Below are 18,501 nucleotides of genomic sequence, written 5' to 3'. Positions count from 1 at the left end.
TTCATTCTGCTGTTTTCATATATCACACTTGGGTGTTATATCAGAAGTTCCTCAGAGGCAGGAAATAGGTCCATGGGCTCTCCTGGCAAAGTGCCCAGGAGTTTGGTGTGTGGTCTGGCACTTCATGGGTGCCTTCTGAAAAGTATGGTGCTGATGCGCTGGTCCTAAGCCCTCTTTCAGAACACAGGGCACCAGGGCCTCGGAGGCAGTGCTCATCAGGCTGGTGGACAGAGGCACTGGGTTACACCCTTAGCTGCCTCCCAACCTCCCCCCTTGAGCCAGAAACCTGAGTCTTGGCTCCTGTGCTTACTAGCCCGGTAGCCTTGGGCCTCTGTTCACATCAGGCACCCCTGACTTCAAAAGTTCCAGTTCTGGATGGGACTCTGACTGGACTGAGGCATGAGGTGTTCTGGAGACCATAAAGCCCAGCATACATTTAAAATATTAATGATATTATTATAAAGTATCATTATTACTATTGTAAAAGAGCAGCGAGAAGAAAAGAAAAACTGTCTTAGAGCTGAAAGGGAGGAGTCTACAGGGAGCACCTCAAGTGACCTCGAGAATATAAACACGGTGTTAGGGAACAATGGGGAGCCTGGGAGCCCCACAGGATAACACCCCCAAATGTTCCAGGTAATGTCTTCTTGTGGAAAATGTGGTAGAACTGGAAACACGAGGGATATTTTCATCTCCATCCTCAGAGATGTAGTCAGTGATCTGCCCAAGTCACACGGCCAGGAAGCAGCAGGGGAAGGACTTACTTGACCCCAGGTCTTGTGACCCCAGGTACCCGACAGCCTCTTTTGAGAGCTCACTCACCGTGCAGATATGGAGATAGCTAATGCTGCTCAAGCACCGACTCTATGCCCGCCACAGTTCTCGGTCCCTTGTCTAACCCAAAGCAGCACTATGCGGTAGCTATGGTTATTATTCCCATTTTCTTGATCAGGCAACTGAGCCACAGGGAGCTTTGGTAAGGGGTGAATAAGATGCAGTCTTGCCCTAAAGGAGTTCACTGAAGATTACACCTGGGAAAAATGCATTAAGTGCTAGAGTAGGGATTTGTAGTAAGAAGTCCAGAGGAAGGCTCTAATGGTGTGTGTGCGTGCGTGTGCGTGTGCGTGTGCGTGTGTGTGTGTGTTAAGGGGGTGGAGGTGCGTGGTGTCAGAGGATTCCTAGAAAGAAGAAGAGAGGCCAGCCTGGAAGGTGAGGACTCTTGCTGATCCCAGTGCCCTCGTGGAAACATCTGGCAGACATAGTTTGTTCCAGAAACCCTGCCTACCCTGCCCAAGCAGACCGTGATGGACATGGGGCTGTGGTCTGGTGTTTTCAAAGTAGTCACCTTCGTTCCACCATGTCCCTGCTCAGCCCAGAGGCTGAGAAACGTTTCTCCCTTCACCAGAAAAGACTCAGGTAAATCGGATCACCCCATACCCCTGTTCCCCCCCATATGCCCGCACTGGTTTACAAATTGGAAAGGTACTGACTCCTGACAGTGACTCAGGACATTTTCTGGTCAAGAGCTGAAGCCTTGTTGGGAAACCAAATGCAAACCTGGGGGCCTGGGGGGCGAATACAGAAGCCAGGGCAGAAAAGGCAAGCAGCTGGCAGAAGGAAGCAGCCAGCCGGTTGCCAAGGACATCTGGGCAGCAGACAGAGTTGCCCCTGTAGACAGGGGGAAACAATACATACTCGGGCAGTTCCCTCCTTGCGTTTCTATGGGATGCACTGACCCTGCAAGGCAGACATTCATCGTAAGTGACAGGTGGCACCGAAGACTTGGTGCCCGCCATCAGGGCGAGCCTGTCGCTGACTCCCTCCCATCACCCGGAGCTTCCCTACCTGCCCACAGCCAGGCACAGGAAGGTGTGGCTTAGTGATGGAAATGACAAGAGATTTCACCATGTTTGGTCATCCTCTCCTTGGCCCTCCCTCTCTGTGGGATCAGGTGACCATGTGATGCGCTGCCTTCCAGATAGGGATGGGCTCAAGCAGGCCATGTGTCCCAGGGGCATGGAGGTATCGCAGGCACTTTATCCCAGGGCCGACCCCAACACCTCTATCAGGGATGCTGAACACCACCACCATCCACAGCCTTGCCTATAGAGGCTGCTAAGAACTGAGGTCAGAGTGCAAGGGTTTGAGCCCTGCTTCACCACTGTTAGCTGAGCAACAGCGGGCTTTGATTCAGTACTTCCAAGTCTCAGTTTTCTCAGCTGCAGAGTGGGTACAGCAGTGGCCTCCCACCTACCCAACGGACAGCATGAGCCGAGGCACGTCTGCACACGAGGGCACCTCATGATCAATGGCTGCCATTACCACCTTCGAAGATGCCAATGCTGCTGGAGACTTGAAAGAGGAAGGGGGGCCGGATGGTGTTGGGGGGAGGGTGTGCATGGGGAGAGGGCTCCAGAGTTATGGGAGGGACATGGCATGGGGAAGGGAGGCAAAACAACCAGGGCCAGGTCTCCAGGGCCCTGTCTGTGCTCTGAGGGCAGTTCTGCTGGGAGCTGACGCTGGGGCTTTTGCAGGTCACAGATTCATGCAGGCCACAGGCCAAAGTAAGGATGCACCTGTTAGAGCAAGAGTGGACCCAGACTAGGAGCTGAGGGTGGGTGGAGAGGCGGAGCGGGGTTGGGGCTGCAACAGAAGATACACAGAGGGGAAAGCAAATATCAGCACTGCCTTCGAGCTGCTCTGCCATGTGCCATGGCTCCTGGCCACATGGAGGCTGTGGAGAGGCGTGGACTGGGACTTGCAGTGCCTGGCAGACCCAGGTTCTAATCCCAGCCCGATGCTGGGGTGGGGTATTTACTCAGCGTCACCCCTCGGCTCCCTTGTCAGCTGTGGAAGTTAGAGCTCATGTTCCAGAGACAGTCTAGCACGATGGTTAAGGGCGAGAGCTCCAGATCCTCTGTGGCTGCCACTGACCTCCAAGTTACCGACCACCTGGGGCCTCTGGCTATCCCCCTATAAAATGGGGTAAGAGCCGCCCTCACAGGAGGATGAAGAGCGACAGAATGGATGCATAACATGTATCAGACAGCACCTCCATGGAGTGGGACATGCCTGACATTCTTATCACAGGGCCAGCCTGCCAGTGAGCAGACCCGGTCTTCCCAAGGGCTGGGCCTTGAAGGGCTGATGGATGGATGGGGGAGGCTGTCTTACCTGCGGATGGTTCTGAGCAGGGTGGAGCGGGCCTCGTTGTGGAAGGTGATGATGATGCTGGTCGGGGGCAGGTCTGCACAGTACACCAGCAGGGTGCACCTGGGGAAGGAAAGGCAGGAGCACAGATAAGACCTTTGGGGGCAAAGCAGATCTAAAGGGCTGGCACCAAGGGGCCAGGTGACTGGCGGTCACCGGTATAGACAGATGGCTGGCATCTGGGAGGGCTGACCTGGTTGCACGGTGCAGATTAAGACCCCAGGGCAGGAAAGTTCCCAGAATGACTGAAGTTCAATTTCCTACCACCTCAGGGGAACTTGGGCTCACATCCAAATTAAGTGAACCTGCAGAACAGAAATGTGGGATTTCTCACATGCCTGAATTCATGCATGGAGGTTCCTGGTAGCCACACAAAGCCACCCCAAGTCCTGGGCTCTGCTCCCTGGTCTGTGTCCATCCCAGACAGAGCCCCCACCATGTCCTCGGCCGGCAGCTCCAGTTGACTGCACCAGGCTGACCCCTCACCTCCTGCCACACACAAACATGGAAATCTTGTGTGTTTAACAAGGCAGAGCCCTAAAACCCTGGCGCAGAGACAATAAAACCCCATCTTAAAAAAACATTCATTTCCACGTGTCCAGGATCATTTCGTATGACAATTACATCTGGGGTAATTTCAATTTAATACCTCGCTGCAAGTGAAAATTGTAGCCCGCAGCCCGAAAATTACTATAATAATGAAAATAAACCCGCCAAGTGATGCCGGTGCCACCAGGGACTATCCCTGGGTAAGTGCTTCCTCCTGTTTGTCGCTCTTTCGGGGGCTGTCCAATTACGGGGAGTGGTATTAAATGAGGAAGTAAATAACAGACATTTGGTGAGTCAAACATGTCTTGTCTTCATTTTCCAATTTCGTCCTAGGCTCAGGGCTTTGCATTTGGGGTCCAGAGATCCAAGGATGGACTCCCAGGGGACCGTGAACCCCCTGAAATTGTTTGCAAAGTCGAGTAGGCAAAGGTGCAGGTTGTAGCTTTTACTAGATTCACAAAGAAGTCTGTGGCCGAAGACGCTTAATCTCAGTCCTAGGCCAGAGAGCCTGACGCCCCTGTGGCCGCCGTGATACGTGAACACGTTCCTCCAAGAGCAAACCCTAAACAGAACAGAGAAGGCTGGGCCCTTGTGCTCAGGGCCTGAGCAGATCTGGGTTTGGGTCACCCACCAGGAGCCAAGAATTGGGAAAGGAAGGCCCCAGGGGAAGAGACAGTGAAAAGGTAAGTCATGGCCTTTAGGCCTTCTCCTGCGGCTTCCAGAGAGACAACCCCTCACCACATCATGTCAGCTGTACCTACTAAGAAAACCCCCTGGAATTCACCCCTTCTCTGTCATCCCTGTGGGCCTGGTTCCGAGAGTCCTGCACCTTCTGTCCCTGCCAGTCACGTCCTGTGTGCCACACAGCTCCGCCCATGCCTTCCTCTGGCTTGAAGCCCTCAGTGGCTCCTGATGCAAAAAGTCCAAACTCCCGACACAGCCCTCAAGACCTTCCACACTTGCAGCTCCCTATGTTGGCAGAACTCTCCACCACCACTCACACTATGACTTCTGCATGGAGCAAAGTCCTTCCTCCCTTCTTCATCTAATGAGACCCTACTCATCCTTCGAGACCCTGAGCAATTTTCCCTTCTGCTGTGAAGGTGTTCCACACTCCCCCAGATAGGTAGTAACTTGTTCTTCGTGTATATGTCTCTCTTCTAGAGCTTCCTGATGGGACTGTCTCCTTCGCTTGACTATAAGTTCCTCTAGGAAAGGACCCTTGTCTATCTCCATGGCCCTAGAACAAGAGTTAAGTATACTAGATGCCCATTCATGGGGAAAGGGAGAAAGAAATCCAGGAAATGCATTTCTAGGTCAACTGATGACTTAACCTTTGATGTATTTCAAAGGTGTGGCAGCCAGCCTCCCAGAAGGCTTCCAGAAACTCTCACCTACGGGTCCTTGTGCCTTGTGTAGTTCTATCCCCCTCACTGAATCAGGGATAGCTCCTATGACCAGCAGAATATGAGTGACAGTGGGTGACTTCCAAGGCTAAATCACCAAAGCACTGCCACCTGGAGGGAAGCCAGCTGCCGAGGACGTTCAGGCAGCTCGGCGGAGAGATGCCTGCATGCAGAGGAACTGAGGCCTCTTGCCCACAGCCGGCACCAGCTTGCCAGCCATGTGAACGAGCACCCTGGAAGTGAATCCGCCAGCTCCGGTCAAGCCTATAGATGACAGAAGCTTCAGCAGCTCTAAGCCAGAACCGCCCAGCCAGGATGCTCCCGATTCCTGGCTCACAAAGACTAGGAAGGTACACCACGCTTCCTACTGTTTTTAGGCTGCTAAGTTTGGGAGGGGGGTGGTTTATTTATGCATTTGTTAGCTATCATGAAAAGAGAAGGAAAATGCCGTGACATGGTCCGTGGATGAGAAGAGCCCTTGATGTGGCCTATGTTTGTATACAGAGCTGAGTTTAAATTGGGAGCAACAAGGAAGGAAGAGAGCAGGCGGCTGGTTGAGGTGGACATGGTGGGGGCCCTCGGTTGCTGTACTGCAGGGTCTGTGAGGGCACAGAGAGGATGGAGATACCCAGGCAGAGGGGGAGGAGGCAGTGAGCATGGGCGGCACTGAAAGGAATGAGGTGGATGTCAGGGAGAAGAATAACCATCTGTCTTCTGCAGGAAGCTAACAGAGCTGAGAGCTTCGCAGGACCTCCTTGTCTCCATCAGAGATGAGGAGAAAGAGAGAGAGAGACTGAACCAAGTGACTCAGAAGGCCACTATTGCCAGGGCTGTGCCAAGGGTCAGGTGCTAGAAACTGCCCTAGGGATGGCTTTCCCTTCCACAGCCTGGGAGGCAAGGGGGCCCCAAACCCTAGCTTTCGTGATGTAAGTTATTTAAGGACAACTTGGTGCGGGAGGGTGATAGTGGGAACAGCTGCTCAGAGAGCTTTTGGGGACAGAGACCCTTTCTCCTGCCTTGGCGACATCCAGCCCAGAGGCAGTCATGTTCATGTGAGACAGCCCAGCAGTATGGACACACACAATGCTTGGAGGGCAGAGAGGCAGGCATCACTCTCCCCGGCTGGTGAAGTCTTCATGGAGCTGGAGGAGGAGGTAGGGACGGACCGAGGGACATGGGGTATGGTGTCCCAGTCCCGGCACGATTCTGGACCCTCAGACTGAGTGCTGAGTGAGACAGGTCATAGAATACTGGCCTGGGGGTCATACGCTACTGACCAACTGTGGGACTGTGAGCAAACCCCCTCCTCCCCAGTCTGCTGTCTACTCATCTGTAAGACAGGTTGGATCCCAGGTCCTCCTGCTTAAGGTCCCCCCAGCATCAGTAATCAGAAGCTGTGATTGTCGCTGACAGTGAATAAAACACAGTTAATCTGCAAGACCGTCAAAAAGACCATTTTCAGCTTAGGCTCAGCTGTGTTGCTGGATATCGAATTTTCTTTTCTGAACTGTTTCCTCATCTGGAAAGTGGAGACAATGATTTTTTAACTTGTAGCGATCCCCCCCTCCCTAGATTATCACTATGTTGTTAGGTAACAGTCCATGCTTGACAAAACGGTAACTATCATTATTTTCAACGTCAAGTTCAAATGTGCGGACAGCTCCTCCCATGGGGTAGTTCTGTCCTGTCTGACAGAGGGAGAGGGGCGCTGGGAGGCAAGAGGGGGCGAGAGAGCAAAGAACGTAGCATCAACGTTAGAGAGAGGAACCTGGGCTGTGATGTCAATGTGAATCCTGGATCTGCCGAAAACTGGCTGTGTGCCCTTGGGCACATCATTTGCCTTCTCAGAGCCCCAATTTGTCACCTATACAATGCAGACAAATACCTCCCTTGCAGGCTTGTGGTGAAGAACCCAGGCTGCAGGCAAAGCAGCACGTGTTTAACAGATGCTGAGAAGATGGTAGCTAGAATTATCATGACTACAGTGGCTGAACCTGCCTCCATGCACTGGTCCACGCTTATGGACCAGAACCTTGAACTCATGGTTCAGAAAAGGAAGGGGCCTTGGAGACGAGCCAGTTCAACCTCTTAAACTGGGCAGAACTTGGTGGTGTGCCAGGCATTGGTGGGAGCCTGGGCCGTTGTGCTCCTGGACCTCACTCCCCTCCAGCCTCCTGTGCCTGCAGGATACAGGACAGGGGCTCCTCTCTAGGTGGGGCAGGAATCCCCTAAGCGCCCCAGCATGCACAACCCAGGGAGGGTAGGCAGCAGGGCAGAGCCTCACAACATGATGGCACGGGCAGCCTAGCCTGGCTGAGGGGACTTCAAGGCATCTTCCTTCTGCCCCTGGTCGCAGCACATCCACTGTCTCATCTGACCCTTGCAACAGCATCTGAGAACCTCCACTCCACACAAGAGGAAAACTGGGGCTCAGGCTTTCCCTCAAGGCCACACACCTGGTGAGGGATTCAGAAGAGCTGAACCCGGGTCCCGTGACTTTTTTTTTTTTTTAACTTTTTTTTTTTTTTTTTTTTTGAGACAGAGAGAGACAGAGCGTGAACGGGGGAGGGTCAGAGAGAGAGGGGGACACAGAATCTGAAACAGGCTCCAGGCTCTGAGCAGTCAGCACAGAGCCCGACGCGGGGCTCGAACTCACGGACCGCAAGATCATGACCTGAGCCGAAGTCGGACACTTAACCGACTGAGCCACCCAGGCGCCCCCTGGGTCCCGTGACTTTTAACTGCGATTTGTCTCTAGCGTCCTGCAGCCCCGCTTAGGGACAAGCACTAGGCACTGGCAGCAGCAAAGCAGAGAGGCTGAGAAAAATCCTTCAAACTGGACGCTGTGCGGAGAGTCAGCTCAGATGGTGGGCTCTCTGGGAGAGGGATCTAAAAGATTAATCAAACAGCAAGATCTATCAGGGACACCAGAGGAATGTCAAAAGCTGCAATGCTAAGATCTGGTACCCACAGACAGACAGGAAAGCTTGTTTATAATTTATTAAAGATTCAGGGGTTTTACTGGAGGGAAGAGTGAGTGAGCTGGAAAGATCGGGGCGGGGGTAGAGCCGGGAGGAAGGGCGGCCCATGCTGTGTGGGGAGACTGACGCCAGCCCGCCCGCCCGGGCTGCTGTCCCCATGGCCCCAGCACCTCCTGAATAACGTATGCTCCACTGAGCTCATTTCCCATGTGTAGTTTATTCTCTCCTGTTCCTCTCTTTTCTTTCTTTCTGAAAAATTCACCTGAGATTCTTGATTTCCCCAAGTTCAGCTGTGTCTCCAAGTGCTTCCTGAACCATCAACTTTTTAGTGTTCAGGGCACTTACAGGCTGAGGACGCCTCCATAGTGGTTCTGAGATGCCGGCCCCGGGACACAGGTAGGAACTTCTCCTTCTTCCATCCCTTTCCATCACCAATCGCTGCTCCCCTGCTTGCCCTCCCCTCCCCACCCCTGCACCCCAACAGGTGCCAATGTGGCTATGCCAGAAACGTACTAAGCAACAGTCAGTTACCCCAGAAATATAATGTACACATGCCTTCTATTTTATTGCACAAGCTTGTGACACCGGCACTTACAGCTGCCTGTAAGTGATGTGAGGATATCAGCATCATCCCCATTTTATCAGTGGGCAACAGAGGCTCCTGGTGGTCCTAAGTGTGCCTGCTATAAGGCTGGGGCCAGTCCTCCTGAACATACACCTTCTCCTACAGCGTGCCATCCTTATGGAAGAAAAGACATGGTCATAAATGACAAACATTTGGGGTTTTATCCTGGAGTGTGGAAACAGGAGGGAGTGATGGAGAGGCAGATGCAGTAACTCTGAAGCAGAGACATAAGTATTTTTACCCAAATGTTGATGGAAAGGAAAAGCCACTGGACTCCCCTGCAACGGACATTGGCACCAAGTGTGAGAAGACAGACTCTTGAAGGCGGTCTGGTGTCTCAGAGGGGAGCCTGAGGACAGTTAGAGAAAGAGGAAAGGTCACGCAAATATGTGGCTCGATGTAATGGAGATCAAACAAGCCTGTGGGCGGGGGGGTGGGAGGAGTGGGGGTGGGGTGGACACCCAGGGTGTGTCACTTATTTGGGAGCTTGGAACTTCACTTCTCTAAGCCTTAACTCCCAGTTTACAGGGATGACCTATCTACCTCAGGGAATGTTTTTAGACTACTACGTAATGACCCCTACTGCCGGGCATGTAGTAAGTACCCTGCATAGTTAACACTCACCAAAACCCTCTGAGGGGCCACTGCTTAACAGACTCACTGCTTAACGGCTGAGGCACAGGGGGGTTGAGTAAGTCGCTGCAGCCAGTGCAGACATTTGAACGCAGGCCTGCCAGACGTCCTTGTCACCAGGCCACTATCATCACCATGCCATAACATCTCCTGGCCAGTACTCTTCCAAGCACAAGGGTATCCATAAGCCTCCAGCGGCTGCTCAGGTCCTGCCTGCACCCTGTGCTCTGTGTGGACCCATGTGCCCCCAATTCAAGTCACCAACCCAAGAAGTAGTTGCTACTGAGCTGGGACCTAGCTGTTGCAGTGACCTGCCCAGAGGAGAGGGACAGGCTGCCACTCCTGGGCCAACTATTGGTTGGGCCACTACAGGGGAATCCCGACAGGGGCTCTTACCGCCAAGGTGAAGCCTGTGAAGGTGTGATTTCCATGAGGCTCTGGGAGGGGCAATTCGTGAATACGTGTTCCTAAACGGAAAGCTGCTCCCCTCCCTCTGATTCCTTCAGACCCACACACACTGCAGAGGTCAGACTGAGGCAGAGAAACGGAATGGGCTGTCTTCTCTGTATGTTCCATTTCCTGAACTCTATGGCCACAAAGGCCAAGGGAAACACAGCTGTAAGACATAAAGTGAGGGTGGCACCAGTTTCCTGGGGGAACACTGTCCCCGAGGGAGCAACAGTCTGTGGATTCTCAGGTGCAGGGGCCTGTGGCACATCCTCTATCCCTCCCCAACCTTTGTCTCGACTCACCATGTCATGGCTCCAGCCCCGAAGAGGGCTCAGGGAGAATGCCATCTCTCCCCCTCATTCCCCCAGACGCCAACACCCACCCCAAAGCTGGTGCGTGTGAGGAAGAATGAGGAGGGCAAAGCTCTTAGCCAAGGGAGCTTTCCAGAATGTCAGCTGCCTAACGACAGCGACAGGGAACATGCCACCAGCGTTTACGATCACAGATTCTGTTTTCAGAGCCGAGACCATCCAATACATTCCTGGCTCAGTTCTACATAAGGAAGCCTGCTCCCAGGCATGAGGAGAAGGAAGATGGCCTGAAAGGTATAAAATGCCAAACCTCTGCCTGGCCTCTAGGTCCAAGCCCAAGTCTTTAGAAGAGAAAAATGCAAGCAGTATGAAAAGTATGACAACTGTAAAATCAGAAATTCCTTTTAATCTCATTTCATGGGTAACACTGATACACTGTAAGGCATGAAATTTTTATTTCATGTCAATTTCACTGGGATTTCACATGCAGATTAATTTGTTCATCCACATAAACATATACTGCTCCTAGGTCTTGCCTCAGCATCTGTCCTCACTTAGTATTACAGAAATCCTGCATCGCATTAAAGGCACTTAGAGTCACTGCGATATGCTACTCCATTATGCTGCCACATTTTAATTGGTGAACACTTTATTAAGTTCCTGTATTCTGGGAAGGGGTTTCGTGAGCCCTTAGGGCAGGGAAGCGAGCTGCCTAGAAACGTGGCTGGGTGCTGTGGTGGGCAGCAGATGGCCTGCACTCCCCGAGTCCTTGTGTAGTGCCCTCCTCTGGGGAGTGGGCTGACCCTGGGGACTGGCTTCTCAGGAACAGAATACAGCTAAAGTAACAGGATACCGCTTCTGTGATTAGGTTAGGAAAGACTGGGCATCCATCTTTCTGGCCTGCATACTTTGGTGAAGGAAGCTGCCATGTTGGGGAGTCCCACGTGGCAAGGAATTGAGCGTGGCCTCTGGTCAATGGCCTGTGAGGGACTGAATCCTGCCTACAACCACACGAGGGAGCTTGGATGTGGGTTCAGCCCAGTTATGCCCAGTTATGGCAGCGGCTCTTGCTGACTCTTGATCACTGTTTGTGAGAGCCAACAGTCAAGGACCCACCTGGGCCATGCCTGAATGCCTGGCCCGCAGAAAATGAGATTATAAACATCCTTTTAGGCCACTAAATTGTGGGTAATGTGTTATGCAGCAATAGGCAAGGAATACAAGTACCCTTAGCTACCTGGAAAAACAAGTTCAGCAGCTGTTTGTCAGTCCACTGGGTTCAAAGGCAAATTCTCTTGGGTAGTTGGTGGAAGAGTTAAGCCATTGCATCATGATTCTCCCCACAAAGTGCTCCCAGAGCCCCCACACCTCCATTCCACAGGATGATCTAGGTGTGGGTGCCCAGGAGACCCACATACAGAGAGACGTTCTCCAGTGGTACCTTTTGGGGTTCTTCCAATTTTTATAGATTCAGCTCCCTCAGGGGTTCTTAATATGAACCATACAATACATAGAAAATTGTTGACTCTCTTCTCACTTCTCCCATGGATGGTACATAATAGTAGCCTTCCACATGCACAGAAGAGAAGTTAATTCAGTTCATACAATGGATGTCCTGGGGCTTTAAGGCTTAATTCTCGGCAGAAAGGTTGACCTAGATGGTGTCGTGGACACCCCTCCATGAGCATAAGGCCATTTAACAGAGGACTTGATCTCGGGGTGAGCCTACTTAGGCCAACAAACACTTTCCCTTGCACCAACATCACCATATTCCTGGTTGACTCTACCTGTCAGGCCAGCTCAGGGCCTGCAGTTCACTTCTGCCTCCTCAGAGTACCCTCCTTGATTTCTCGGCCACCTACTCCCAGCACAATCAGATTTCTAAGAAAACCTTCATCTTGACCATTCTAGGGTACTTCCACCATCCGAATCATTGCAGCCTGTAGATCAGAACAGTGTTCCCAGAAAACAGCACTGCAAGCCCATTTTCCTGGCAATGTAAGAGGGCCCCATAGGGTCTTTGCTGACAACTGGGAAGCTAACTGGGGAAGGAGAGCACTATGATGTAAGAGGCCAGGATATCTGGACTCCCCTAGAGTCTGGTTCAGTCCTGCTTCTACTTTATTTTGCAGCCCTCAGCAGCTGGAAGACCTTTCTCTCTCTCTCTCTTTTTTAATATGAAATTTACTGTCAAATTGGTTTCCATACAACACCCAGTGCTCATCCCAACAGGTGCCCTCCTCAATGCCCATCATCCACCCTCCCCTCCCTCCCACCCCCCATCAACCCTCAGTTTAGTCTCAGTTTTCAAGAGTCTCTTATGGTTTGGCTCCCTCCCTCTCTTCCCCCCCCTTCCCCTCCCCCATGGTCTTCTGTTAAGTTCCTCAGGATCCACATAAGAGTGAAAACATATGGCATCTTTCTCTGTATGACTTATTTCACTTAGCATAACACTCTCCAGTTCCATCCACGTTGCTACAAAAGGCCATATTTCATTCTTTCTCATTGCCAAGTAGTATTCCATTATGTATATAAACCACAACTTCTTTATCCATTTGTCAGTTGATGGACATTTAGGCTCTTTCCATAATTTGGCTATTGTTGAAAGTGCTGCTATAAACATTAGGGTACAAGTGCCCCTATGCTTTTTGGCTCCAGACAAACCCCTGAGTTCCTGCAATGCTAGAGAGTACTTGCTTAGGCACTCCTTACACCACGAGCCGTTGGACAGTGTCTCCAGGAGAAGCCCATGCATGCTCTGTGAATAATGTGTACACAAGTCAAATCAGTTGGGCAAATGAGAAATACTGGAAAAATACTAGATCACCTTATTTGTGATCCATCGATGAACATGAACATGGTAAAGGCTCTGAAACCTCTGCGAGCTTATTGTTTACCAAGCTTTGACCTCAGAACCTGACCTCTCCCCACCCTTGCACCTCCCCCCACCCCCATCCTACAATCCCTTTCCCAGAATGAGAACTCAACTATTTACCAGGTATATGGTGAGTAAAGCATAGCATTTAACATCCTACCAAAGAGAATTCTGTGGGACACAGGTTTAGAAAATGTTGTTGGTTCCAGCTCCCTCTTTTTTCAGATGAGGACACGGAGCCCCAGAACAGTACACTGACCTGCCCAAGGCCACCCTGCTAGTTAGTGGTCAAGCTAAGATCTTCTGGGCCTTACTACTGAACTTGCTGTTTCCTTAAGGCAACCAAGATTGAGGGGGGGGGGGTGCTGTCAGATGATACAGAGAGGCCCAAGGCTCCAGTCCACATGGGGTCACTATCCACTTCTGCCTCTCAGTGTCCTTTAACCACCCTCTCCCTGCCAAATCCTACCACCAAGGTCCCTAGTACATCTCTACCTCTAATGGAAACTTTTTAGTCTTTACTTGTTATCTCTGTAGCACCTGACACTGAGGGTCACACATTTTATTAAATACTTGGTTCTTTGCTCTTGGCTTTAGTGAAATCACCTTAGTGTGGCTATTCTCTTCTTAGGCTGTCTCTTCTGGATTCTCCTTTTCTTTCTTTCCCTCATCTAAAATTCTAGTGTTCCCCCCCCCCCCCATTCTCTTAAACCCTTTTTTTTTTCAGGCCCCTCTTTGGATTACTCAACTTTTTTCTAAGGCTTTGATTTCCTATCTGTTTTCTAATGACCCCAACCTTATCCCTCATCCTGATGAGCACCTTCTCTTGGATGTCCCCATGAGGTGACCTCTTCACCCAGCCTCTGCCGCCTCCAGCACCTCGGCCAAGCCTGCTGAGCCCTTCGTGTTCCCCAGATCACCATCTACAGTGTGCCCAAACCCAAGAGATATTCTTGAATCCTGCTTCTCCCCCACTCCCAACCTAATTAAAGGCCTAGTTCCACCAATCTTTACTTAACTCTCCACCTGGCTGTTTCTCTACATTCCCATCATGTCTTCTCTGGATTACTGCAGCAACTTCCAAGCTGGCTTTATCTCCTTCCAATCTATCCTGCATGCTGCAGCTAGAATGATCTTTCCATACTGCCAACTTTTAATGCATTTCAATGCTGCCCTACTGCTCATGAAATAAAGTTGAAACTCCTAATCACGGCTTGCCATCCCAGTGACCCAGTACCACTTCTCACTCCTCCCCTCCATGATCCTAGTTTCTGCCATGTTCTTCTGCCTGACCCCCTCCTTCTCTCTCTGGACTTCTCTGCAGGCATGGCCTCCCTCCTGCATGTCTGAAATGTACTCTCCTCTCTTCCAAGGCCAGGCAGTCTTCTCTTCTATTCTTGGCTTGGAAGTTACTTTCCCCAGAAAGCATTTCTTGATCTCCCAAGGCTTTTCCAGTGTATGGAAGTATACTTTTTTCCCCCCTAGGACACCTCTGTAATTTATTACCAAACACTGCGAACTTACTTTTCTGTCCCCTGTACTGTCAGCTGTAGCAAAAACAAGGACACATTTGTGGTTGTGACCTCAGAACGTAGCACGGTGATTAAGCACAGTAGATACACAATACGTGTCTGAAGAAATGAGTGGATGTGTGAGTGAGGGAGGAAGTAGGTGGGCTCCCACCAGGGCAAAGCCAGAGGGGACACTGTCCCTTGCCAAGTTATGAGTGACACCAGCTCAAGGGAACTGCTGAGCTATAAGATGAGCCAGGTGCCAAGGTCAGTCATAAAGAGAAGAGATACCAGACAAGTCACCAAAACTGAAGCTGGAGTATGCAGCCACAGTGGCAAAAATTGGGAGCCTCAGGCGAAGGCTGTCCTGGGACACAGCTGGGACAGTCATCTGGTGCCTGTGCAGAGCTCTGGCGTGTTCTGTGTAGCACAGGAAATACCCAGCTGTGTTTACAGGGCTGGAATGTTCCTCTTGGTTACCAAAGTCTCAGGGACGAGGAACAAGGCGTCCACAAGGGAGATGGGACAGACTGACTGCTACCTGACCAGGATGCCAGACATGGCCCAGACACCCTCTTCACCCGGACTCATGCTGTCCAATGTGGTGGACACTGGGCACTAGAGTGTGAAAGACACACGAGACTTCAAAGACTCTGTACGAAAAAGAATGCAAAATAGTTCATCACACTCATGGCATGTCAAAATATTTGGGTACACTGAATTAAGTAAAACATATCATTAAAGTTAATTTCACTTGTTTCCTTTGCTTTTAAAATGGGACTACTAGAAAATTTTACAGTACCCATGTGGCTTACATCTATTTCCATTGGACATCACTGTCCTTGGTATTACTGAACCTTAGCTTGTATGCAATCCAGTTTCAGATTTTAGTATTAGTGTCAGGCAATGGTTTCTAGATGATGGGTTCTTTTGTAGGAGTAAAATAAAACTCAAAAAATTATAAAGACCAGGATGCCTGGGTGGCTCAGTTGGTTAAGTGTCCAACTTCAGCTCAGGTTGTGATCTCACGGTTCGTGAGTCTGAGCCCTGCAACAGATTCTCCGCTGCCAGCACAGAGCCCTCTTTGGATCCTCTGTCCTCTTTCCTCCTCTCTCCCCACTTGTGTGCTCTCTCTCAAAAATAATTAAACATTTAAAAAATTATAAAGATCGTTACTAGATTTGCAACATTTTATTTTGCAGGAGAGGATATCTGTTAAAGACCCCATCCTCTAATATCATTTCATAAAAGAAAGGGGGTTTGGGATGCCTGAGTGGCTCAGTCAGTTGAGCGTCCGACTTCGGCTCAGGTCATGATCTCGCGGTTTGTGAGTTCGAGCCCTGCATCGGGCTCTGTGCTGACAGCTCAGAGCCTGGAGCCTGCTTCAGATTCTGTGTCTCTCTCTCTCTCTGCCCCTCCCTGCTCATGCTCTGTCTCTCTGTCTCTCAATAATAAAGAAACGTTAAAAAAAAATTAAAAAAAAATGAAGGGGTTTAAACACTAAGGCTGCTATTTAATTTAAAATTAAACACTATTTAATTTCATAATAATTAAAAACTCTTTAAATTGTAAAATTAAGCTTTAAGAAAATCTTTCTCATGGCCTCCTCTCTCCCCCAACACTGACGATCAGAGTTGCACTGATTCCCATGTGAAAGTACAGCTCAAAGATCCATCCACTAATTTATATGAGGCTGTGTTTGACCACCCCTGCCATGGCATGGACACCAGACACTGAGGACAGGCCATCTCCACTCGGCTCTGGACCCAGCAGCCCCTGCTCCGTTCTTGGGGGGTGCTGATGCTAATATGTCAGTATGGTTTTTCCAATCTCCTATCCCAATTTTTTACCTCCTCCCACACTTTTGCTGCCCATACAACCTGGGCTCAGGACGACCCCTGACTGGGAAATACAGCTGCCTGGGGCTGTATTTAGGCCTCGTAGAAATGGCCACTGCTCCACTCTGCACAGGACCCCTTTCCTTGTTTTTTCCAGACAACTGATTCGGCTGTGTTATGTTGACCAGCTCCTTCGAAATCACTGGGACCCTGCGGTTTGGGGGAAACCATGGGTAGACAGAAGTGCCTTCTCTCCAGGATGAGAAACTGCTCTCGGGAGGCAGCAAAGAGGCCTCTCTTGGGTTGCTGCCAGGATCTGTGTTAGCTGGTAGCGGGCACCACCCAGATGGCAGCTATGTGCGTGTGTGCGTGTGCCTGGGTGTGTGTGCATACGTGCGTGTGCACACACATAGGGGATAATGTGCTCAAAAGGCAAGTGCAGAGTGTAGCTGGGACCAGGAAGTGTGGAGGTGGGCCAAGGCCTATTTTTGAAATGTTTCTGGAAAAGATTCCTCGGTGTCTGGGACGAGGGCTCCTTCAAGTCTTATTTTAGCCCTGCTTGAATCACATTACACAATAGTAATAACAGACAACACCTACTGAACCCTGGCTCCGTCTCAGGTCTCCTTCCAAGAGCTTTAGATCTGCGCAATGATTCTCAGAGGTAGGTGCTGGGACTCCTCCTCTCTCGTTCTGGAGGGGACTGTGAGGGCAGGTCAGTAAGCAGCAGAGCCTCCATCTAAAACCAGGTGGGCTGACTCCCGGCTCTGTGCTCTCACAGGCTCCACTACGGGACCCTTGGATGGTCATCCGACCTGCGGGCTCCCAGCCTTTATTTCACACTGGCCTTTCTCTCTGTCTTTGGTCTTGAAGGGCACATGCTGGAAGGTTCTGGAAAGAGGGAAAAATAACAAGTATCTCCCCTGCTAAAGAATGGTATCTCCCTTTGATGTTCCCTGAGCTATTATTTCCTGTTATTTCTCAGACTTTCCAGCTAAAGGATCAGAGAATAGTCAGTCCTTCATTTTACCTTTTGCCTTCAGTCCTCAGACTGAAGTAGCTGAGATAAAACCTGTGGTCTAGTGACTCCAGGAATGTATCCAGGCCCAGCCCACCGAGCTCAGGAATGGTCTGGTTGAGGGCCAAGTGTCCCTTACCTCTTCTTCTCTGGTGGACTGACAATGGTGTGCCCCCTGGAAGGTCCGAGGTAGGGAGGTAAGCAGCAAAGCCTTCCCACACCTTCCCAAGCCCTCCTAGGCAGTCCATTCAACCATCCCCAAGTCAGCCCTGCCCCACATTCTGCCTCCACCCCACCTTTCATTCTCACTTCCATCTGCCCAAGCTGGGTCCACACCCTTGCAGCTCATAGACTATTCTTCCGCCTGTAGAGTCTCCCCTTCATCTTCTTCCTCCCTGCTTTCCACGCTAATGTCCCTAACACATGCTTCACACACCACTGTCCCTACCCTCACTCTGTGCCTTGAAGCCAAGCCCTGACTGCATCCCAAGGTCTCCCCATCGGGCTAACCCCCAGGCTTGCCCCACAGTTCCCCTGCCTGAACCTTCCAGCCCTGCTAACCTGGTTCACTCACCCACCTCCAGCACAATCTCCACACGCCTCCCCATCCCCAACCCCCACCCCCATCTTCCTGTCCAGGGCTGCCGAAATTATAGCTTTTGTGCCACCCACGTCAGCCCCTACCACCACGCTTCTTGTGGGAGTTACTCTGTTGTCTGCAAAGCTATACTGTCTCCTCCGTGGGCAGGGCCCACTTTCCTACTTCTTGTTCTCAAGGCAAGTTAGTCAACCGACCAGAGTCAATGTCCTCATCTCTAAACCCGAATCACAGCAAGGTGGCTGGGAGGCTTAGCCGGGAGAACATATACAAGGTGCCTACCGTGTGTCATGGGAATAGTTTGATCAATAAACATTGGCTGTTTGTGGTCCCGGATTTATGTGCTAACACAGAGAATCCTTTGTTGAGTGAAGGTGGTTTTAAATTTCCCGTGATTTGATTTCCTCCCTCTGTTCCGGAGGATTCTTTCCCGCACCTGCACTCCCAACCCTCATGTTTTCAGTAGACAGTTTGAGAGTGAATCCAGTGAGATGCC

At 50.9% G+C, this 18,501-nt stretch overlaps 1 protein-coding gene across 2 annotated transcripts in view; it reads right to left on the bottom strand.

Annotated features, from left to right (window-relative positions):
* Positions 1-18,501, bottom strand: part of GALNT14 (polypeptide N-acetylgalactosaminyltransferase 14) — a 205,173-nt gene that overhangs the window by 46,344 nt on the left and 140,328 nt on the right. For both annotated transcript variants that reach the window (XM_049652350.1, XM_049652348.1), the window contains exon 3: positions 3,175-3,273. In XM_049652350.1, the coding sequence (XP_049508307.1) occupies positions 3,175-3,273 (99 nt within the window). The remainder of the gene's footprint in view (positions 1-3,174; positions 3,274-18,501) is intronic.

The sequence above is a fragment of the Panthera uncia genome (assembly GCF_023721935.1).
Source record: "Panthera uncia isolate 11264 chromosome A3 unlocalized genomic scaffold, Puncia_PCG_1.0 HiC_scaffold_12, whole genome shotgun sequence".
NCBI lineage: Eukaryota > Metazoa > Chordata > Mammalia > Carnivora > Felidae > Panthera > Panthera uncia.
The sequence above is the reverse complement of the archived record's forward strand: the minus strand, read 5'-3'. Positions and strand labels throughout refer to the sequence as shown.